This window comes from Taudactylus pleione, unplaced genomic scaffold (assembly GCF_031769625.1).
Source record: "Taudactylus pleione unplaced genomic scaffold, aTauple2 ptg000162l, whole genome shotgun sequence".
NCBI classification, from domain to species: domain Eukaryota; kingdom Metazoa; phylum Chordata; class Amphibia; order Anura; family Myobatrachidae; genus Taudactylus; species Taudactylus pleione.
Window position 1 is genome coordinate 13,969,414 of NW_028284564.1, and position 23,717 is coordinate 13,993,130.

At 44.9% G+C, this 23,717-nt stretch overlaps 1 protein-coding gene and 1 pseudogene across 4 annotated transcripts in view; one reads left to right on the plus strand and one right to left on the minus strand.

Moving 5' to 3' along the window:
- OSBP2 (oxysterol binding protein 2) overlaps positions 1-23,717 on the minus strand; it is a 363,838-nt gene that overhangs the window by 193,282 nt on the left and 146,839 nt on the right. The window contains exon 1 of one of the 4 annotated variants that reach the window (XM_088475124.1): positions 21,681-21,919. The exons of the other annotated variants lie outside the window; for them this stretch is intronic. Within the exon in view, the coding sequence (XP_088331250.1) occupies positions 21,681-21,759 (79 nt within the window). The 5' untranslated portion in view covers positions 21,760-21,919. Of the gene's footprint in view, positions 1-21,680; positions 21,920-23,717 lie in introns of those variants that run through there. 4 annotated transcript variants of the gene reach the window in all.
- On the plus strand, positions 16,697-16,814 carry LOC148521488 (5S ribosomal RNA; annotated as a pseudogene).

Here is a 23,717-nt window from a genome sequence, read left to right on the forward strand (position 1 = left end):
TACTTTAGGGCTAGTACAATGTGTGTGAACAGAAGTGACATTGGGATCTGTTTCCAACATCAATGCTTGCGTTTTTACTTACACTTACATGCATTTTTTTATGTGTTTAAAAACTAAAAAATTTTTTTGCTTTATTCAATGCCTATATCCTTCATTGACTTCCTAAATGCAAGCAAAAACACCTTTAACTAGCATTTGACCTATCAAAATGACTGAGTGTAAGGCCTTAGATATACATGTAAAATATATATTTTTTTTTTCTTGAGGGAAATGTCAAGTTAAGGAAGATATAACATACACAGATGTAAATACAATAAATCAATATAGTTATAAGCCATAGGTTTTATTTTCCAATAGATCCTTACAGAGGAGAACTGGATTTCACCCTCCGTACAAAAGAGCAACCTCCTGTACCCTCTAGTTATGAGATTAATATGGTTCTTCCTTTTATCCTAAATTAATGTGCAAATAGTCCTAATTGCACGTCAACTTTTATATCATAATTAAGTTTAAGTACCACGTGCTGCAGATATCCTCCTACAGTGATGATATAATAAAGATTTACATAAAATAACCTCTTGTAGATAATAACAGGTAATCCCCTATAATGATCATATAGGATGTGCCTACTGACAGAAGGTAAAATTATTTAGACTGTACGTAATTTTCTCTGCAGTTAAATACATACCTAGTTGTAAAGACATTTCTGTTTCATGCAGAAACCTTCCTAAACTATTTGGGGACTGACTGAAGATGATGTTTATTGAACAGACTACTGCATATCAAAATCTCTTTCTAGGATGCATGTGAAGCAAAGATTTCCCCTAAGTGTTCTGTTGGTATATAAACTTGTTAGTTACTTATTCTTTGTACAGCGCTAATGAAATCTACACTTTCAAAATTTTACTAAAGTACATTATATATGTACCACTGGTATGTACAATATATATGGAATAAACCAGTTGGTACACACTTAGTTGGTCATACCAATGTCCCACTACAACAGATTTTGTCTAAATACCATTGACCTGTGTTTTATATTATCTATGTGTCTCATGGGCCTGATTCAGCATGGATCGCAGCTGCGTATTCACGCGGAATACAGCTGCAAAAATATGCTGTCTGCCACCGCTCAGCCAGCATAAAGATGCCCACTGCTGCCAGGGCCGGCCCTAGCTCAAATTTTTTGGTAAGCGAGTATATTTTTTGGCGCCCCCCAGGCATATTGTTGCGCATGCCCAAACAAATTAAGGGGCCGTGGTCTCATGGAAAAAGCCATAATCATGACACACACCCCTTTCTCGTCACTCTGGGGACAGTCCTTTCCATTTCATATGCACCTTAATGCAGGGCCCACAGTAGTGGCCCATGTACAGTACCCCCAGCAGGGGCGTATCTAGAGAGGAGGCGGCTCGTGTGCAGTCTCCGACACGGGCCCTCTCCTCTCCGTCCGGCAGCGCACTGAGCTGTGCGCGGCCAGCGCCGGAGTTATAGACTCTGGGCACTAGAGTGTGCCCAGAGTCTATAGTGTATGCACAGGGCACCGGGAAAATGGCCGCGGGAGCCATTTTCCCTGTACTGCGCATGCACAAACGATGGGAAAATGGGCGCCGCGGCCATTTTCCAGTCGTTCTACAGCGCCGGGCCCCCGCGCCGACGTGGGACTCCAGAGAGGTAAGTAATATTATGGGTGCAAGGTGTGCAGTGCGGGGCCCCCCTGGACCCAGGGGCTCGTGTTCCCCGCACACCCTGCACCCATTGTAAATACGCCCCTGAACCCAAGTATGCAATGCCCCCCAGTAGTGGTCCCTCTTATGCAGGCCCCAAGTAGTGTGCCCCTTATACATTGCCCCCAGTAGTGGTCACCCTTATGCAGGCCCCCAGTAGTTGTCCCCCCTGTGCAGTACCCCTTGTGTCCCAGGAGTGGTCCCCCTTATGCAGTCCCCCAGTAGCGCCCCTTATATAGTGCCCCCAGCAGTAGTCCCCCCTATGCAGTGCCCCCTGTAGTGGTCCCCCCTATGCAGTGCCCCTTGTGCCCCAGGAGATGTCCCCCTTATGCAGGACTCCAGTAGTGCCCGCAGTAGTGACCCCCTCTATGCAGTGTACCTTTTACAGTGCCCCCAGTAGTGGTACCCCCTGTGCAGTGCCCCTTGTGGCCCCAGTAGTAAGCCCCTTATATAGTGCCTCCAGTAGTACTCCCCTTATGCAGTGCCCCAAGTAGTGGTACCCCCTATGCAGGTGTCCCTTATATAGTGCCCCCAGTAGTAGTCCCCCCCATGCAGTGCCCAATAGTGGTACCCCTTATGCAGTGCCCTTTAAACAGTGGCCCCAGTTGTAGTTCCCCCCTTATGCAGTACCCCCAGTATTGCCCTTTATATAGTGGTCCCCCGATGCAGTGCCCTAGTAGTAGTCCCCCCCTTGTAGTGCCCTTAGTAGTAGTCCCCCCCTTGTAATGCCCCTAGTAGAGGTACCCCCCCTTGTTGTGCCCCCAGTGGAGGTTCCCCTCCTATGCAGTGTCCCCAGTAGTAGCCCCCCCTTGTAGTGCCCCTAGTATTAGTCCCCCCAGTAGACACACGTAATAAAAAATAAATAAAAAAACACCTGAATCCCCGCTCCGGCTCCTCCGTCCGTCCTCCCGGGCCGCTCAGCATTATGGGAAAGACGTCATGACGTCTTTCCCATTACCCACTGCAGGAGCTGGAAGATGGAGCTCATGAGTGAGCTCCAGCCCGACTCCGGCAGTGGGCGCAGCAGCCAATGAGAGTCCGATAGACTCTTATTGACTGCTAATTAAAACAAACACACAGCTGGCGGCTGTGTGTTTGTCACTGTGTGGTGCTGACCGAACTCCGTCCGGTCAGCAGTACACGCGCGGTGCAGCTGAGGTGCCCTCCACTATGTAGCCCCCTACTCAGCTGCGTACCATGCGTATGCGTAGAACCGGCCCTGACTGCTGCTTTCTCACATCCGTAATATCTCGCAGTCTTGCATATATATCGGTAACATCGGAGAACATCGCCCCCTCATGCACAATTACAGCAGCTCTGACCTGTCTAGGATGTTTAGGACCTGTCTGACCTGTTTAGGAAGTCAATCACCATCGACAGCACGCCCCCTTTGGTGCGAGACCCTTAACGACGGCTTGGCCGTAGTTAATCGGGTCTCGCGCATGCGCACGACGGAACCGCCTCTGTCGTGCGCATGCGCACTTGGGCACCACTGAATCAGGCCCACAGTTGCAATTGGGATCTGTGCTAAATCAAGCCCTAGGTTTGCAATTGTGTTACCATTGTTTTTTTCCATATTAAATATTATACATTTTTAATGTATTTTTATCAAGCTGTAAGCTATTATTACTGTTGTTTAGATTTCCTTAATGCTGTACAACCCCGTTAATTTTATTACATATTTGTATCCTTTTGGAGGCTGACCCCCCTCCTTTGTATAGCTGCTATACAATTCCTCTGCAACATTGGCAGCGTCAATCTGATGGTCGAGGTCAGCGAATGTGAAGCAATCAACCATCGATGGACAATCCATTGTGGTTTTCTACCGATGGTTTAAAATGATCGACCATCGATGGTACAGCCTTTGATGGTCAGCAGTGGCAAGGAATAATTGGGGGAATGGCAGATAGTACAGCCATGGCCAAAAGTTTTGAGAATGACACAAGTATTGGTTTTCACAAAGTTTGCTGCTTCGGTGTTTTTAGACCTTTTTGTCAGATGTTACTATGGTATACTGAAGTAAAATACAAGCATTTCATAAGTGTCAAAGGCTTTTATTGCCTTAAGTTTATGCAAAGAGTCAATATTTGCAGTGTTGACCCTTCTTTTTCAAGACCTCTGCAATTCGCCCTGGCATGCTGTCAATCAACTTCTGGGCCACATACTGACTGATGGCCGCCCATTCTTACTTAATCAATGCTTGGAGTTTGTCAGAATTTGTGGATTTTTGTTTGTCCACCCGCCTCTTGATGACTGACCACAAGTTCTCAATGGGATTAATGTCTGGGGAGTTTCCTGGCCATGGAGCCAAAATTTTGAGGTTTTGTTCCCCGAGCCACTTAGTTATCACTTTTGCTTTATGGCAAGGTGCTCCATCATATTGGAAAAGGCATTATTCGTCAGCAAACTGTTCTTAGTCTCAGGATGCTTTACTGTTGGCATGACACAACACGAAGACTTTTGGAGGATGGCCTGGTGTCAAGAAGGTGCCGGTGTCACCTGATCACCGATCTCTGTTCTCTCGTCTCGGAGACTGCTGGGCACGCCCCCAAAGTGCCGAAAACACAGTTTTCTGTAAGCTCCGCCCCCTTTTCTTAAGCCACCCCCCCTTTTCGGCGCACGACCTGTCCCTCCTGTGGAAGATGAAAAGTTGGGAGGTATGCAAATACACATTCCTGTGTTTAAGTCTCTGTCATCTGCCAGAGAGTCTGGAGCCGCATCCTAGTGTATAAATACACCTCCCTGTGTATAATCCTGTTCCCATTCCTCCGTGCTATTCTCAGTGTGCCCTGTGTTATATTCTGTGTATTGTTCTAGTCTACCTGTCCAGAGGGCCGCGACCTGCTCACTTGGTGCAGCAAAAACCATATCCCGATTGGAGAGGGTCACTGGAGAAAACCACCCAGTGGGTTAGACTCCGCGCCTCTGGGCAGGTCTCGCCAAAACTGGGTTTGACTGCAATTGGGAGACTTAGTACATCACTTTCATCATTCCCCCCCCCCCACACACACACACTACAGGCTAATATATGAATATAAGCACCTCAGGGAGCCGTCAGCCTGTTGTCCTGTAGGATTACCATAACTATGATCATTTCCTCTCCCAAATGCTTGGGACAGCATCTGCTAGGGGTCAGACTGCTGGCTGGGTAATGGACCTGTGAAAAAAAGCTGCTGTATGACAAAGCATGAATGTACCGTGGAGAACTTTAGGTCATACTGTAAATCAAAACAGATTGAAATCAATAGTCAGCTATTAAGAGATAGTGTTTTGCCTATTATTTATGTTGTACGGTTATGGAATCGCAGGTGCTAAACTAACACTTCAGTTTTGTACTTGTACTCGGATGTCCAATGTTGTTAGGGAGCAGAACAGAGCAACACAGCAAAAAAACAAATTGTTCTTCTCATGAGTGATGCCCGCAACTGCGCCCACCACCTCTGACTCTGCACGCCCAGTTGGTGGATTTACTAAAGGAATGAGTGAATTGGGATGTGCGGAAGCATAATAAAGCCTCAATTGTTCACAGAGCAACTTGACTAGGTTTCCGTGAAAGAGATATCCAAATTAACTCAAAGGGATAACTTGTAGGTGTTACCCAAAGAGCTCTGTAGTGGGAGGCTGGTGCCTTAATTTTAATGCCTGCTCTGGAATGGGAGTGGGGATGGGGGGTGTTAACCAATAATTTCTAATGGATATTGCTTAGATATCCTGGGAGGACAAAAACAAAAAAAATAAATAAACTTCCCTCACTGGTTCATAGAAATGTCACATTGTGGTATGCTGGTTACTCAATTTTTTACAGTTCTGATGTCATGAAGTGACACAGAAACAGTGGCGGAACTAAAGAGTGGTGGGCCCAGGTGCAAGGATATGCTTTGCCCCCCCCCCTTTCTTGGCACCCCGCACCACAACATTTTTTCACCACCCCTCACTCCACTCCAGTAATGAAGTCCTGTCTGTCCAGCCCCAGTGTGTCAGCCTCATTCTCTCCCCCAGCCAGTCAGCCTCATTCTCACTCCATCCCCAGAATGTCTCTGCCTCGTTCTTCCCCCCAGCATGTGTCCCAGCCCCAGCGTGTCAGCTTCGTTCCCCCCCAGCCCCAGTGTGTGTCCCAGCCCCAGCGTCTCAGCCTCATTTTCCCTCCATCCCCAGCGTGTCTCTGCCTTGTTCTTTCCCCCAGCGTATCCCAGCCCCAGTGTGTCAGTCTCTTTCCCCCCCCAGCCCCAGCGTGTGTCAGCCTCTTTCCCCCCCCAGCCCCAGCATGTGTCAGCCTCTTTCCCCCCCAGTGTGTGTCGGCCTCTTTCCCCCCAGCGTGTGAGTCAGCCTCTTTCCCCCCCAGCGTGTGTGTCAGCCTCTTTCCCCCCAGCGTGTGTGTCAGCCTCTTTCCCCCCAGCGTGTGTGTCAGCCTCTTTCCCCCCAGCGTGTGTCAGCCTCTTTCCCCGCAGCATGTGACTCAGCCTCTCCCCCCCAGCATGTATCTTAGCCTCTTTCCCTCCCAGCATGTGTCAGCCTCTTTCCCTCCCAGCGTGTGTGTCAGCCTCTATCCCCCCCAGCGTGTCAGCCTCTCCCCCCCCCCCACCCCCAGCGTGTGTGTCAGCCTCTTTCTCTCCTCCCAAACCACCTCTACTTACTTACCTTATTTGTTTCTTCCTCTTTGGCTCCTCTCGATCCCTTCCAGCAGCCCGGCCCCTTGTTATGACACAGCACACGTGATGTCATGACGTCATGCGCGGTGTCATAACACGGGGCCGGGCCGTGGCAGGTGTCTGTCTTGTTGGAACTGGAGCGGCCAAAGCAAGCCCGCTCCGGCTCCAACCATTTAATTAATGGTGACCAGGTTGGCGGGCAGCGGCGCTGTCAGATGCAGGTGGTCATGGGTCCCTGCACCACAGCGGGCCCCGATGCAAGGCACCAGCTGCACCGCCGCTAGTTCCGCCCCTGCACAGAAAGACAGTAATAAGACAAGATGAATTTCAATGTACAGATGTATCTCCATACATTCTTGCTGAAGTCGAGCCAAACAGCCCCTCTTGGCGTGCCAGGTCCCGTGCAACTGTTAGCGCCAAGCATCTTTTTCACCCGAAAATACATCTTAGTTGCAATGTGATGTGACTAGGACGCACCAGGAGACTGTGTTGATTAATTTAATATGCAACTCTTGCATATCTGTGTGCGACTGAGTCTCTGCATCTGTACATGAAGTGCTACAATGCAGCAGCCGCAGCTATTTTCACGCCAAGTTCCGTTGTGCTTCATTTATAGACTCAGTTGCAGGGGGTGCGGTAATAATACCGAACGCGGGGGTTCTGTCATTAAGAATCCCGGCATCGGCATCCCGATGGTAAGTAGCGGGGTTAGGCACTAAGAGGGAAGGATTAGGGTTCGGGGAGGGGGGAGGTTAGGTTTAGGCATCATGAAGGGGTAGGGAGAGGGGGAGGATTAGGATACAAACCGACAGGTGTCGGTATCCTAATCCTGTCGGGATGCCGCCGTCGGGATTCTGACCGCCGGGATCCAGAGCACCGGCATCCGGTATTCAACCCATGTCGCACACTGATATAACAGTGTTGAATATTAAATTAATCAGCACAGGATCCTGGCGCATCCTAGTACATCACATTGCAACTAAATGCAATTTTAGTTGAAAAAAAATCAAAAATGCCCAGCTCTTTCGTGCCAGGCATCTCGCCCCATATGTCATATTCAGGCTAGATACATGAAGACACATCTGTAGCCATCATAACTACTACTGTTATATCTAGTATACACTGAACATATTACTCTTCCACTTTTTTTTAAGCCAAAATAGAAAAGAAAATGTGCTGGCTTTGGGCTCCATCACTGCAGAATTATTTTGTGAAGTACAAATAAAATTTGGTAAAATAGGTTTTATTACAAAATGCACTTAAATCTAAAAGAGGGGGTCTCTGCCCATAAAAAAATGAATAAATATGACTACCTTAGCTAGAGTGAAAAATAAAAATCTTATTCTGAATACGGATATGGTTTTTGGTTAAGACAGGGATTGTTGTAAACGGAATCGGTATGTAATGCCGGCGGCTATACCAACATCGGAAGACCGGCGGATCCAAATCCCGACTGGGGCTGGTAAGTATCCTAACCCTCCCCTCTCCCTACCCTAACCGTCCCCTTAGTGGTGCCTAACCCTAACCTCCCCCTGTTGGTGCCTAAACCTAATTCCTCCTTCCCGCACCCTAATCCTAACCCTCCGGGGGGGGGGGGGGGGGGGCTAACTCTAACCTCTCCCTAGTGGTGCCTAACCCATACCCCCCCTTTCTATGGCCTACCTTAACAATCCTGGGGGGGTGCCTAACCCAAAACACCCACACCCCCCTCCCCGATGGGTTCCTAAAGCCAACTCTTAACCCCCCGCAGCTAGGACCTAAGACACCCAGCTTACCTTTGTTCAGTATGCCGGGTGTCGGATTTCGTCGTGGGGCTAATGATAGGCGTCGGGATTACAACGCCAATCTTTAGTCCCATGTTGGGCTTTTAGTGTCGGGATTTCAGCGGCCGCCGGTATCCTGACTACATCCCATTGTAGACAAAATGGAATTTAGTGATGAGTTCTAGGGTTGGTCCACGACCTAATTGCAGACAGGTTTATGCGGGAGTTTTGCGATCATGAATGTTTTTGCAGTGCAATGTATTGCAGCAACTGGGAAAAGACCCTCCTCTAACATTTATACACTACAAAGCCATCTTCTGATGACCAGAATATGCAACAGAATATCCTTTATGTCAAATGTACCCTTCAGAGCCCCCTCTGTTGACCAGAATGTAACTCAGCAGAGATCCCCAAGGACTTATAACAGTATTTATTAATCAAAGAAAAGTCACATCACTGGCAAAAATTTAATCTAGGATATATGGGGGGGGGAATTCAATTGTTTTATCACTGTTTTTTCCCATGACAAACGTGTTTAGGTGTGATAGAATTTAGTCACTATTCAATTGTAAATTTTTTGGTCGTGATAATTGTAATTTATCACGCCTGAATTCCAGCCCATCTGTAACATGGCCGGGGCTATTCAATTGTTGTAAATTAGGCGTGATAAAGTGAAAAATAGGTCGACCAATATTTTTTATCACCTGTAATTTCTCACCAGCTCTAGGGGGTGTGAGTTTTTAATAAAAGGTATTTAAATATTAGAATTTTATTAATAATTAACTGGTATGCTATTTTTAAGGGTGAATATCATTGATTTAATCAAATATTTAAATAAAATTACTTTGTTTGGGCTCCTTTATCCCCCTCTTTTGAGTTGGTTCAAGGCACTCCTACTTAATCTTGTTACAAGAAACTGCAGCTGTGAGGAGGGAGCATGGGCCGCGCAAAGTGTCTAAGTCCTACTAAGCGCCCAAACCCACGTTTTGACGCCCAAAGTGCTAACGTATCGCACATTTATGCTCCTGTGGCTGTATGCACTAATACAAAGCAACAATTGAGTTGCTCTGTCTGATGCCCGACTCCTGCAGCAGCGGATATAAACATCTAAATTGACCCCCACATAGGTAATAAACCGGAGGAAGTAGAAAAATAAATATTTATTATGAATGCTTTCAGTCACTCATAAATATATACAGTGCCCTCAGTAGTGTCCCTTATGTAGTGCCCCCAGTGGTGTTAACCCCTATGCAGTGCCCTTTATGCAGTGCCCCCAGTAGTGTTCACCCCTATGCAGTGCCCCCAGTAGTGCTTCTTATACAGTGCCCCTTATACAGTGCCCCCAGTAGTGGTCCTACCTAGGTAGTCCCCTTTATAGAGTGCCCCCAGTAGTGTTCACCCTATGCAGTGCCTCTTTATACATGTCCCCAGGCAGTGATCCATCCTATGCAGTGCCCCTTATGCCCCCAGTAGTGGTCCCTCCATGCAATGCCCCTTATAGAGTGCCCATATTAGAGGTCCTCCCTATGCAGTACCCCCCATTAGTGTCCATTATAAAGTGCTCCCAGTAGTGTTCCCCCCCTATTCTATACCACTTATAGAGTGCCCCCAGTTTAGGTCCTCCCTATAAGTGTCCCCAGTAGTGTCCAGAGTGCCCCCCTTATGTATTGCCCCTTAGAGTGCCCCCAGTAGTGTCCCCCCTTATGTATTGCCCCTTAGAGTGCCCCCAGTAGTGTCCAGAGTGCCCCCCTTGTGTATTGCCCCGTAGAGTGTCCCCACTAGTGTCCCCAATTATGTATTGCCCCTTAGAGTCCCCCAGAAGTGGTCCCCCGTGCCGCTTACAAATACAGAGACAAAAACAAATACTTACCTTATGGTGCGTACACACTGGGCGATAAAGTGGACGACTGAACGATAACGATATCGTTCAGTCGTCCACTTTATCGTCCATTTTTAACCCCAAAAAGATGAATGATGACGACGACGCGCGTTCCCGCGGGTCATTCGTCATCATCGTTCATCGGGCTGACATACAGGCCAACCTGACGATCTCGTCAGGTTGCTGTGTGTCAGGGAATGGGGGAGAGAGCCCGGCGCTGAACGATATCGTTAATGATATCGTTCAGCGGCTGTGCTCAATGTCATGAACGACATTGAGCACAGCCTGCCGGGGACAACACTACACGATATCGCTCAGGGAGCATATCGTCTAGTGTGTACCCACCATTAGTCCTCGCTCCTGCTCCCGCCGCTGCCGTGTGCACCTCTGTCCTCCCACGTCGGAAGGCTGAGCTCCGGAGTGAGCTCCAGCCCGGCTCCAGCCGAGGGTGCATGGTTGCTAAAACAACAAACTGTTTTAGCAGCCAAGCACCCGCGGCAGGAGTCAGGCTTGAGCCCACTCCCAAGCTCAGCCTTCCGGCTCCCACCATGTGTGAAGAGACGTGGGAGGACAGAGGTGCGGATGGCAGCGGTGGGTGCAGGAGCGAGAATTTAGGTAAGGAATGTATATGTGTTTGTCTGTGTATTTGTAAGGGGCATGGGGGACCACTTCTGGAGGCACTCTAAGGGGTACTACATATGGCGGCACGCTACTGGGGGCAGTATAGAGGTCTGCAGTATACAGGCAGGCAGACCGGCTGGCGCGCCCCCCACCCCCCTCTCGCTGCCCTATTCCTTCCCTAAGGAACCCTAATTACCCCCGCTGCCCTATTCCCCCCTAATTAAGCTTAGTCCCCCCCCCCCCCCCAAGTAAGATCTTACCTGGGTTCAATAGAGCAGCCCAGTCTTCAGTGCAGCTAGAGGCAGCCGGAGGGACACTGGGTCTGGGCGAGCAGAAAAGCTCATTGCCACCCGGCTGTTTTACACGCCCACATGAAAGCGAAATAATTGAATTGCGACCTAACCACTAGGCTGGCTAGCCGCGATGTTGGCAAAGAAACAGGGCAGTGAAATAGCACTCCCCCCAAAAAAACAATTGAATTCCCCCCATGGCTTCTACTTATCTAGCAAGGGTTTTTGCTGATGGTAGCCTCTTCCTCATACATGCTTACTCTCCCAGAGGTCCCTGGGGCTCCAGAATATTTGGGGTCCAATGGATTTCCAGTAGAAAGGGTAATTTTCCTGCATCTGCCCACTTACTTGATGATGCAATTCTCTGACAATAAGCGCCTAGTCCCACCTCCTATAGTGATCATTGCATGCCTGCATCTCCCCTCTCCTGGAGAAAAATAAATAAAAGTTGGCAAATATGTCCTGATAGTAAAGAGATTTGTTGGCTTTCTCCAGCCAAAGCTTCCAACACAAAGCATAGAGAATAATGAAGCGGTGTAGTGGGCTTGTGCACTACGACTTAGCGAATTCCCAAATGGCCCTATCACCTTTTTTATTTATTTATTTACTCACGACTCCACAGGTCTGCGATTCAATGTTTCAGTCGATTGGACTTTTATCAAGAACAGCACAACGTGATAACAACACATACCTTTATACCCACAAGCATCCCATAATGTGAGCGTGCATCCTGCCTTGCCGCCCGCCGGGTGAGTGACATCACTCCAGGGGGACCGGCGCATACATAGTGACGCGGCCGCTAAGAACACAGGACGCCCATAAGGGTTGTCATGGCAACCCAGTTCTAATGTAGCGGTCGCTGCGAGTACAGTAATGAGACAAAAAACATCCCAATCGGCAAAAGTACATATTGACCCCAAAGGGTCTGCATAATCACGAGTCCATAATAAATGTATATATATAAAAAAACATGAAAGTATACGCATGGATGTTCAGGCAGGTAAGCAAATGAAATACTGTGCAATGACACGTGACCCAACAGATAATGTGCACAAAATAAAAAATGAAACCAGACAAAGAAAGAGACGTGCAAGTAATGTAACACTTATCACAGGGCTACTGAGGTAGCCAACCGCAGGGAAAGGGAGTGCATGTGCCCAAAGGTTATAGATATGGACACAGGAAAATGAAAGGGAAGGGACCTGGATGAAGGGATACTAGACCTATAGGGGTGGCACAAACAATCTGGATACAGTCAACAAAGGTGTGAGGCTGTGGCAATAACGGGACAAAAATGTACGGATGGATGGAGTGTCTATGTTGACACCACCGGATACTCGCTGAGGAGTGTGGCCACCTGCAGAAGTAGTAAAGCATAAATGAAGCTGTGTACACTGAGCGCAGTACAGATGTGTACATCACATGGGGAAAGACGATTAATGGGAACACAAAACATGGGGAAGACATGGACTACAAGGACAGTGGAAGTGTTGGCTGAAGTGCAAATGAGGATACTGTCAAGTTACAGCACCCGGTGTTCCAAGGTGGTCTCCCATCCGAGTACTAACTCGGCCTACACTGCTTAGCTTCAAAGATCGGACGGTATAAGGCGTATCCAGTGTAGAATGGCAGTAAAGATGACATAAGTAATCCAGAATACATGCACGGCCAATGGGCCAACTGTGCCAAACACGACCAAGGGAGAAAGGGAAAGTGGGGAAGGGACAAAAGCCAAACAAAACAAATGACATGAAAGCTGTCACCCCAATAACTGGGATGTAAAACAGCTTTGCTGGGCCACAGAGGGTAAGGAAATACCCAGTAAGTGCTGGAGAGTAAGAGAGCTCTAGTCACAAGAAAGTCTTCTTCACTGATAACATGAGAAAGAGAGTTGTTCATTCAATCCAAATGGAGAAACTGTGTTCATCCTGTAGATCCAGAAAGTCTCAAGTTGAAGAAACTTCTTCTCCCTGACACCCCCTCGTTTGGATGGTGGAATGTGATCAATTATCTTGTATACCAAAGAAGACAAGGAGTGTCGTAGGTTCTTAAAATGGCGTTGATCAACTTCCTTCCCTTCCAGGGCCTGTCTGATTGCAGTTCGATGTTGTGCCTTTCGAATCCGGGCTGTGCAGGTGGTTTTTCCTATATAGACTAATCCGCACGGGCAGCGAATCATGTAGATAATATACTTGGTGGTACAAGACAACACATGTTTAATGGGTATACGTTTCCCCGAGTGCGGATGTACAACATCTGGTCCAGTCTCCAAGTATCCACAGGTGGTGCATCCAGTGCATCGGTAACATCCAGATTTCTTAGTGAGAAAGTGGTCAGTATTCGTGGGTCCACAACTGACATCATTGTGTACCAACCAGTCTTTGAGATTCTTCCCACGTTTGTATCCAAGCATTATTTTAGAGTTTAAGAGAGGTTTGATAGTATGGTCTGTGTTGACAATAGGCCATAGACGTTTGGTGGTAGAGTTAATATACTTGCTAGCTATATTGTGTTGGTTCACAAATATCATGGTATTTGTATTTTTGTGTGCAGAGTCAGTAGGTTGGTTAGGCTCTTGATTCGAATAAATGGCGCGTTCTTTCGCTCGCAAAAAGTCTTTGTGTCTATAACCTCGTTCCAGAAATTTGGTGATCATATTGTCGATTTCAACAATTGCCTGTTGAGGATCACTGGTGATTCTAATAGCTCTTATAAATTGTGAATAGGGAAGGCTTCTTTTAAGAGACACAGGATGATGACTTTGTGCGTGTAATAAAGAGTTGCCGTCAGTTGGTTTGTGATAAACCGTAGTATTAAAACTCGTTCCTGACCAAAAGATGTTAATGTCCAAAAAATGTACATGGTTAGTGCTGTGTTCAAAGGTAAACGTGATGTATTTATGCATGGAATTAATCTTCAACATGGTATTGATAAACTCTTCCTCAGTACCCGACCACAGAACCAAAATGTCGTCTATGTAACGAATAAAGAAAATCAAGAATTGATTGAAGTCTGGATTGTTCAAAAAAAGTTATTTTTCAACAGTAAACATGTAAATATTAACAAAGGATACGGCTACATGAGACCCCATGGCACAGCCTTTCTTTTGGAGAAAGAACTTGTTATCAAACAAAAAATAATTGTTCTTTAAAGTTTGTTTGAGAAGACAAATAAAAAAGTAAATATTGGGTCCTCGGTAATCCGTACGTGTTTTCAAGAAAAATTCCATATATTCACAGCCCTCTGTATGTGGAATGCTAGTGTATAGTGAGTTGACGTCTATAGTACACATAATGAGATTTTTGGGAAGATTTTGTAAAGAATGTAATTTCTCAAGTAAAGAATGTGAATCAAGCAAAAATGTGGGTTCTTGTGATATCAGGGGTTGCAAAAAATGGTCAAGATATTTGGAGGTTTTGCTGTATAAACCCTCCCTGGCGGAGATGATGGGACGGCCAGGGGGAGAAGTAAGAGACTTGTGTATCTTGGGTAAATTGTAAAGCAATGGTGCCACTGGTTTATCTACGGTTAAGTATTGCAATGTATCGATGGTAATGAAACCATGTTGTTGGGCATCAGATAAACAATTATCGAGTTCATCCTTGAATTTAGACACTGGGTCAAGAGTTAAACAAGTGTAAGTGTCTATGTCATTGAGTTGACGGTAAATTTCATTGACATAGTGGATCCTATCTTGGATGACAACCGCACCCCCTTTGTCAGCTGGGCGAATGACAATAGAGGTATCTTTGCTAAGGGTGGTCAGGGCAGTAAATTCATCTTTGGAAAGATTGTGATGTATTGGATTAGTGCCCTTGAAGTGTGTAGTGATATCATGGTCTAATATTCTAATAAAGCTCTTGATCGAGGCGTTGTTAGAACAAGGTTCAAAGGTTGAAATCCTTTTGAACGGAGTTGGTGTGGTGGGCGGTGATACACTATTAGAATTACTGAAGAATTCTTTTAATTTTAGACTTCTGTTAAGTCTCCATAAGTCCTTTTTCCAATGGAAACCATTGAAAGAACAAGTAGGAATGAATGACAAGCCTCTCTGTAGTAATCTGGACTCAGACATGCTGAGTGATCTAGAAGACAAATTTACAATTACGTTTTTTTCTGGTATGATCTTTTTCCTCGTCCCTTGTTTGCCACGCCTAGTATGGGGCCGCTTCCTTTTCGGGCCCTTGTGGATACTCCTAAAGGGGGACGTTGTGTGACTGGATTGGAGCTAGATGGAAAATCTTGATCACTATGCGAGGAATTAGCTCCACTGGAGCCCTCTGTGTCAAATGGTTGTCTGGGGGTTCTAAAACGGGTTCTCTGAAATCTGGGATTAAGTGTTCTACCAGTGGCCCATGTGTATACCCTTTGCTCTTGGTAGTCAGTATTGACTTTGGCCAATTTCTCTTTCTTATAGGAGATGAGGTCCCTTCTATAGTCCTCAATTTGTGTATTAAGTTTATCGAGCCAGTTCTCCGGATTGTCCCTTGACAGACTATTTTTATGAGAAATTTCAAAAGTCTTGATTTTATCACGGATATTATTCAATTCTTTACTCGATTCCTCTATCACTAATAACATGAGATCAAGGGAGCATTTATTAAGAACGGCAACCCACCTCCTGCAGAAATCAACACTATTTCTGCCAATGGTGGGAACGTTCTTAATCCTAAAACCTCTGGGTATTTTCTTTTCTCTGTGATAGTCCGATAAAGTAACCCCGTGCAAATGATAATCGATCTCTTTTTTCTTTAATCTTAATAATTGTACAAAGAGTTCCTCAGTAGAGGATGCCCCTACAGTGTCAAGAAAGGTCTCCTTGAAATATCGACTCTCTGCTTCTGATTCACTAAAGCTAAGTGTGTCACCTATCGGCAATTGTATATGTAGGAAACCACTGCCATCAGATGGAGTAGTAGTGGTTCCTGTTCTGTTCTGAGACATAATATGTGGAAAAAATTAAGGTTGCTGAAAAAAGCTGTCCAGTGTCATGGAAAATTGATAGATATAGAAACAGTGAAACACCAACAGGACAGCACTGCGTTTCGAGCAAAATATACAATTGTACAAACAAGCAATTCAATTCCAAGCGGTTGTAGTAAGAAAAAAATATGAATAAAAAGGAAGAAAAAATTAAAAATAAAAAATGTGATGTGCACAAAAGTTAGTCCATAGTTTACACCAATGAAAAAAACAAAAAAATAAAAAGATGAGAGAGAGCAGTGTAGAAAAAAGTAAATACAGAGATGTTTCTTGATGGGTAAAAAGAAGAATAATCCAAAACGGGGTGCCTTGCAATTCACAGGGATATATGACTACATCCAAATGAGAAAATACAGGAAAATAACGCTGGCACTCCACATGAACTGAAATACTGGCCTGGGTGCCCTCAAAGTGGTTATGTAACCAGGCATATAAACAAAGTAACAGCGGCACTCTCAGGACTTGAAAAACATAAGACTCACGACTCCACAGGTCTGCGATTCAACGTTTCAGTCGATTGGACTTTTATCAAGAACAGCACAACGTGATAACAACACATACCTTTATACCCACAAGCATCCCATAATGTGAGCGTGCATCCTGCCTTGCCGCCCGTCGGGTGAGTGACATCACTCCAGAGGGACCGGCGCATACATAGTGACGCGGCCGCTAAGAACACAGGACGCCCATAAGGGTTGTCATGGCAACCCGGTTCTAATGTAGCGGTCGTGTTTGGCACAGTTGGCCCATTGGCCGTGCATGTATTCTGGATTACTTATGTCATCTTTACTGCCATTCTACACTGGATACGCCTTATACCGTCCGATCTTTGAAGCTAAGCAGTGTAGGCCGGGTTAGTACTCGGATGGGAGACCACCTTGGAACACCGGGTGCTGTAACTTGACAGTATCCTCATTTGCACTTCAGCCAACACTTCCACTGTCCTTGTAGTCCATGTCTTCCCCATGTTTTGTGTTCCCATTAATCGTCTTTCCCCATGTGATGTACACATCTGTACTGCGCTCAGTGTACACAGCTTCATTTATGCTTTACTACTTCTGCAGGTGGCCACACTCCTCAGCGAGTATCCGGTGGTGTCAACATAGACACTCCATCCATCCGTACATTTTTGTCCCGTTATTGCCACAGCCTCACACCTTTGTTGACTGTATCCAGATTGTTTGTGCCACCCCTATAGGTCTAGTATCCCTTCATCCAGGTCCCTTCCCTTTCATTTTCCTGTGTCCATATCTATAACCTTTGGGCACATGCACTCCCTTTCCCTGCGGTTGGCTACCTCAGTAGCCCTGTGATAAGTGTTACATTACTTGCACGTCTCTTTCTTTGTCTGGTTTCATTTTTTATTTTGTGCACATTATCTGTTGGGTCACGTGTCATTGCACAGTATTTCATTTGCTTACCTGCCTGAACATCCATGCGTATACTTTCATGTTTTTTTATATATATACATTTATTATGGACTCGTGATTATGCAGACCCTTTGGTGTCAATATGTACTTTTGCCGATTGGGTTGTTTTTTGTCTCATTACTGTACTCGCAGCGACCGCTACATTAGAACTGGGTTGCCATGACAACCCTTATGGGCGTCCTGTGTTCTTAGCGGCCGCGTCACTATGCATGCGCCGGTCCCTCTGGAGTGATGTCACTCACCCGGCGGGCGGCAAGGCAGGATGCACGCTCACATTATGGGATGCTTGTGGGTCTAAAGGTATGTGTTGTTATCACGTTGTGCTGTTCTTGATAAAGCCCAATCGACTGAAACGTTGAATCGCAGACCTGTGGAGTCGTGAGTCTTATTTTTTTCAAGTCCTGAGAGTGCCGCTGTTACTTTGTTTTTATATATATATATATATATATATATATATATATATATATATATATATATATATATATAAAGTGGAACTGAAGTCTGACTCAGAGCTTCTAGTCCCAAAGCACATGCATGAATGGAAAGCCCTGCGAAGTGAGCCTCGAGACTCCTCTTACACAAGGCACCTAGTGTAACGTCGTTGATACAGCAATATTTCATCATAAACTGAAGCGATAGGAAATCTGCTATCACTGTGATAAGTTTTTTTTTCTACTTCTGACTACAATAAAAATATTGGAGAGAGTTTTGGACAGAGGAGCACTCCGAATCCTTGGAACTAAATAGACTGTAAATTAAAAACTCTACTAATAAAACCGTATGCAATGCAAAGCTCGCTCCGAAGTATAATAGACTTTTCAAAGCCCACCAGTCCATTATATGCTCTGAATTTTAGTATATAATCCAAGACCCCATTTGTAGAAATATTTAATAGTTCCAGTAGTTCTTTAGTTCATTCCGACTTGCATTGTTTTGATGACATTTAATTAAAAGTGAACAATGCTGCCAAAGATAGTCCACCAACCAGTTTCAGTTAGGAGTTCACTGTGGAAAACCAACTGCTAATGTAATTGGCTGTTATCCGTTATTGAGTTGTATGCAGGTTCCCAATATTATTATTGTTATGGAGAATTCCAGACACACATCCCCACCAATTACTTACATTAACACTAAGCTCAAAATACAAGTTCTTTTATAGAATAATTATACATGTATAGTAGTGTTCATTTTATATCCAGCGTGGGGAAGGGCGCCGGACTGTTATAAGGGCACTCGTGCGAGCGCTAATGGTCATCAGAAAAGTGGTGTATCCTTAAGACGTGTCCCCTTTTTCATTACTCTTGGGGAAGTGCCCAGCACTGACGTACATGCTGTGCTGCCCCCAAGCTCTCACCTCACTGCGAATAGATTACGTGCGCATGCGCAAAGAATTTATTCACCGGCGGTGATCGCTGCACCGCAACTTTTCCCCCCTGCGGGGCAGCATCTGGCAGGTTGTTTCAGCCTAGCGGGAAGACTATATATGGAAAAGCTTCCAGAGTTTACCAGTTCTAGAAACTACTGGGCAGTGGCAAACGCAGGATTTCCAGAGGGGGGGTTTCCAAAGTCTTAATTTTAGAGCGAGTGTGGCCTGTCAATGAAAAGGGCAGAACTAGTACTTAACCAGCTTTAATAAGCGTCATACAAAGTGTATTGTGTGTCATAATTCCTGCATATACAGGACCAGCGATCACAGTAAGCCATTAGATGTGCCAGTAGGCCATCCTGCCTGAGCTGAACGTATTTATTTTAAATGTGGGCACCATTCCAGACTATTGGAGCAAGTCCGGGAGCCTGGAGGAGCAGCAGAAGAACCTAGCACTGCCCTGGACATACTGTATATGTACATATTGGGCTCTATAGCAGTGCATCTCTAACATAGCATGTTTTCCAGATCTTCTAGTTGGTGCACAGGTTATTTATTACTGGCTGATACATGTTAAAAGATCCACAGGTGGTGCTAATTATTTCATTTGTGATACTGAGAAGAACATGCAGCACAAGTAACAGTCTATTATATTACTATTTCTATTGTGGTCATGGTGTGGGATGGGGAGGGGGGTTTCCAGGCAGACGGAAACTCCCCCTGCGTTTGCCTATGCTGGGAACTACTGTTATAGCCTCTTGGAGCATGACACGACTGTTGATGTACTAGGGTGCACAGCATGTCAAACACTCTTAGGGACCAAATCAATTACACTCGAACTACCACTAGAAAGGCATGACGGGATGTATCTCTCACTCATTTCTGCTCGCAGCCCATGGGGATGCAAACAGACACAAGCTACTATAACAATTGTTACGTGAGCTGTGCACACCACACAAAGCTGCTTTTGTGTGTTCTTGAATCAGTTCCTTAGGGGCATATACAATTAAGTGTGCAGTTGCGTACATTTACAGTAATTACAGGAAGAAAACTTTGCTACTGCAGTTTCTTTGCTTGCACCTCTATTGGCACAGAGCAAACAGAAGTAAGGTTTTCCCTCACCAAATAGCCTGTGTAGTAGTAAGTAGCGTGTAAGGTTCCAATAAAAGCTTACAGCTAAAGGAAGCTATATGAACTATGCATACAGTACATTACTATGTCCTGCTCATTTGTAGTAAGTGACCCCATTTGGTTATTATATCATAACAGTGTTTCTTGCTTCAGCAAGAGTTACCATAACTAAAATCGGGTAAATTTACTAAAGTGAGAGTTTTTAGAAGTGAGTTTTAAAAGTGGTGTTGCCCGTAGCAACCAATCAGATTCTACTTAACAATTAACTACTTAACAATTAACTAGCACCTTCTAGAAGATAATAGCTAGAATCTGATTGGTTGCTATGTGCAACGTCACTTTTAAAACTCACTTTTAAAAACTCTCAATTTAGTAAATTTACCCCTTAGCCTCAATATGCCATGCAGCGCAAGAAGTTTGGTGCGAAACAGGGTCCCTTGCGACTCTGCTTGCGCTGAGCATCGTTTTTGCCCAAAAATGCATCTTAGTCATTATAGGATGTGAAAAAACGCTTCAGGAGAATACACTGATTAATTTAATATGCAACACTTGTATATCTGTGTGCGACTGACTCTGTGTATGAAGCACAACGGAATATGGCGTGAAAAAAGCAGTATAGTAGCATTTCGTACACAGATATAAAAGTGTTGCATATCAAATTAGTTTGTGCAGGTCCTGAAGCGTTTTGTCACATTCGGTTGAGACTAAAACGCATTTTCATGCAAAAGAATTTTGGCACAAGTCAAGTCGTACAGGACCTGGCACACTGAGAAAGGCTGTTTGGCACAACTGCAGCAATAGTGTACGAGGACATATCTGTATTCCTACATATAATAAATACAAGTTATATGCGACTGTATAAAAGTAACATGTACAATGAGAAAATTTGCACCTTACTTTCTCCTCAGAAAAAACAACATCAATAATATCATCAGTAGGAATGGACATCAGAAGCCCAGTATGAAACGGTTGCTAAGGTCCCGACATGGCATCGCAAGCAATAGATGTTATAGCCACTGATAGTTTGACTGTGCGCATGAGCAGAAGCTTTCAGAGCTTCTCGCATGTGCACACTAGTTGGGCTGTGGACACCACTTCCGGGTGTTCGCTGTTGCACAGAAATATCCAACCATATGATGGGCATCGGAAAGCTGCATCCAATTGCTGGCAAACATCGAATTCCCATAATTTGATGGGAAAAATACTTCCAGCAAAATCGGAAACATAGATGGTTGCTAACCATTAGCTTCCGATGTCCATCCCCAATAAAAAAAATAAAAATAATATTTTCAAGGTGACCCCCAGCACATCCTTTTTTAATGCTCATCGAAGTCCACAGTGCAGCATTGTAAGTTATAGAAAGTATCACAGTAAAATTAAAATTTCATAAGCATCCTGTAAACCCTGAGAAGATCTCAAATCTCAGGTTACTGCTTGCATCGTGGAGAAAATAAATGGATACACTAAGCGCCATGACGTGAAGTGAAGGGATGAATCATACAGCTATGTGTGGTACATGTCCCCCTCTGTGTGACCGTATCTTCACCTGCCCCTACCTCGTCTCCAGATTGCACCGTACCACATGATAGGTCAGAGGCAGCAGCTGCAGCCACCCCTGCTGCATAGACAGAGCTGCTGCTGTCAGGAAGAGAACACTATACACATGCTGCTGCTGATGCTGAGCTGACTGAACACACAGCTGTCTCCTGCCGGTGCATTCATTGTACGGCTGTGCTGGAGTTAATCATGCAGTAACAATACCCGCAGGAGAGCACACATTTCCTCCTGACATGCAGTGATCGAACCACAGGCTGTGACTGGAAAGCAGGGAGGCCACTAACCCTTCTTATACTTATTCAGGCAGCCGGTGTTGCAGAAGGAACGAGCGGATGGCGACTCCCAGCAGCCCCTGCCCTTCATTCCAACAGGAAACTTGCTGGATGCAGCAAATGCTTCACGTTAACATCAAGATGATGAAGAAAATAAAATATCAATGGCATGGAATTAATCTGCGACTCTGGCTGTGCTACCATTCACTTCTCGCTGCACTGAGGGCTCCTGTACTACATGGGAGATCCCTGCCACATGCTTCTAGCATTGCAGCACAGCCATAGAAGTTAACGGGAAGCACCAAAGCCTGTTACCAGAATGCATCAGGGCTCACTCCAGTGCACTAGTAGGCATTATTTAACTCCATCTGTGCTGGCGAAAATGCATGTTACAGACAGTTATAGGACTATTGGACATCTTTCTAGGGCAAATATTAGGCAAAATAAAACGTGCTTAAACCGATAACAATTCTGTTCATTATACCATGCAAATATAAAAACCAGAGCTTTTAAATAATTTATAAATAGGGTAAAAAATTTAGTTTTTTTTATCACACCAAGGATCTATTTATTATAGGGAGAGAAACCCTAGATCTGTCGAAAATGTATTTAAATGTGCTTATTAAATAGAGATAAGATAGGTCTTATCCCTATTTAAGAAGACCCCTGGCGAGTCGAAGTGTTCACCGACCCCTGGCGAGTCGTAGCGTTCACCAGCTACCTTGGGTAGCTGGTGAACCCTAGTTAAGAAGGATCACAATAGTACATTTGCTGTCGCAAATTTGATACTACGATTGACATTTCAAGATGTATATAGTGCAAGACACTTACAGGAACAAATGTTTCCTTATTTAAATAAAGTGTATTTTTTTTTTCCAAAAGTGAAAATATTTCTAATTTATTTTCCACAAAAGTGCGGGTTTTTAGAAGTATAGTTGTTGCCCATAACTACTCAGTCATTCAGTTTTGCCTACATTTCAGTTGCCAGAGCTGGGTCAGTTGACCCTGGGGCCCGACCCGAATCCCTATCCTCCTAGTGCCTTGACGCTTACTACAATAAATAATAATTGTTCACTAAAACTGTGCTTATATATGAAAGAAGTGCAAATTTTGTTTTTCCGCTATTGCAATGTCAGAAAATAGCGTATTAGGTGCATTGTAAGTAATTATACTTTCCTGCTCTCCTGCAATGTTCAGGAATCCTCCCTGACTCTTGGGAAAGCAGGGAACCCTCTTGGATCCTATGTGGCTGACAGGCGCTTGAAGTTGTGATTTGTTGCATATTGCATCATCATGGTCCTGTGGCATTATGCCAGAGACGTGGGTCTATGATGATACAATTTATGTCACCATGCCTTCTGCACATGCCACTTGGACCTATCCACACCAGGGTCTCCTGTAGGAGAGTTTTCAATAAGTACCCACCAGAAGGGGGGCAAACCAATAAGACCCACAAAAATAGTTCCCAAATAGAAGAACTAGTGTTTAACCTTTCCAGCAGACCCTTGACACCAAAGGAAATCAAAGTCTTTAATAAAGGACTTACTTTTATACCCACCAATAAATACGACAAATTTGAATGGCAAAAATATCTCAATGAACTAAGACGTAAAATGAGACTTAGAGAGTTTTTTCAAAAGAAACAACACACAGAAAAAGAATTCAGTACCCTTGAAGCCTTTCATAGAAAATACAATAAAATACAATAAAACTACTTTTGATCCACCTTCCACAATTCCATCAATTAAGACCTATACGAAACTTTTAGATGACTCGGTTAATAAATACAATAAAGCCCCAAAGCAAATTTTTTCCAACCTATCACATAGTGAATATAAAGCACTTAAGAATCTTAGTGAATACAAAAATATAGTGATACGCCCCGCTGACAAAGGCGGGGGTATTGTCCTTCAAGATCTTTCAATATACAAGGAAGACATTTACAAACAACTTTCAAATGAAGAAGGGTATTCAAAATTACCAGGAGATCCAACAACCAAATTCCAAAAGGAATTGGACATTATACTAAAAACAGCAACAGATGCAGGA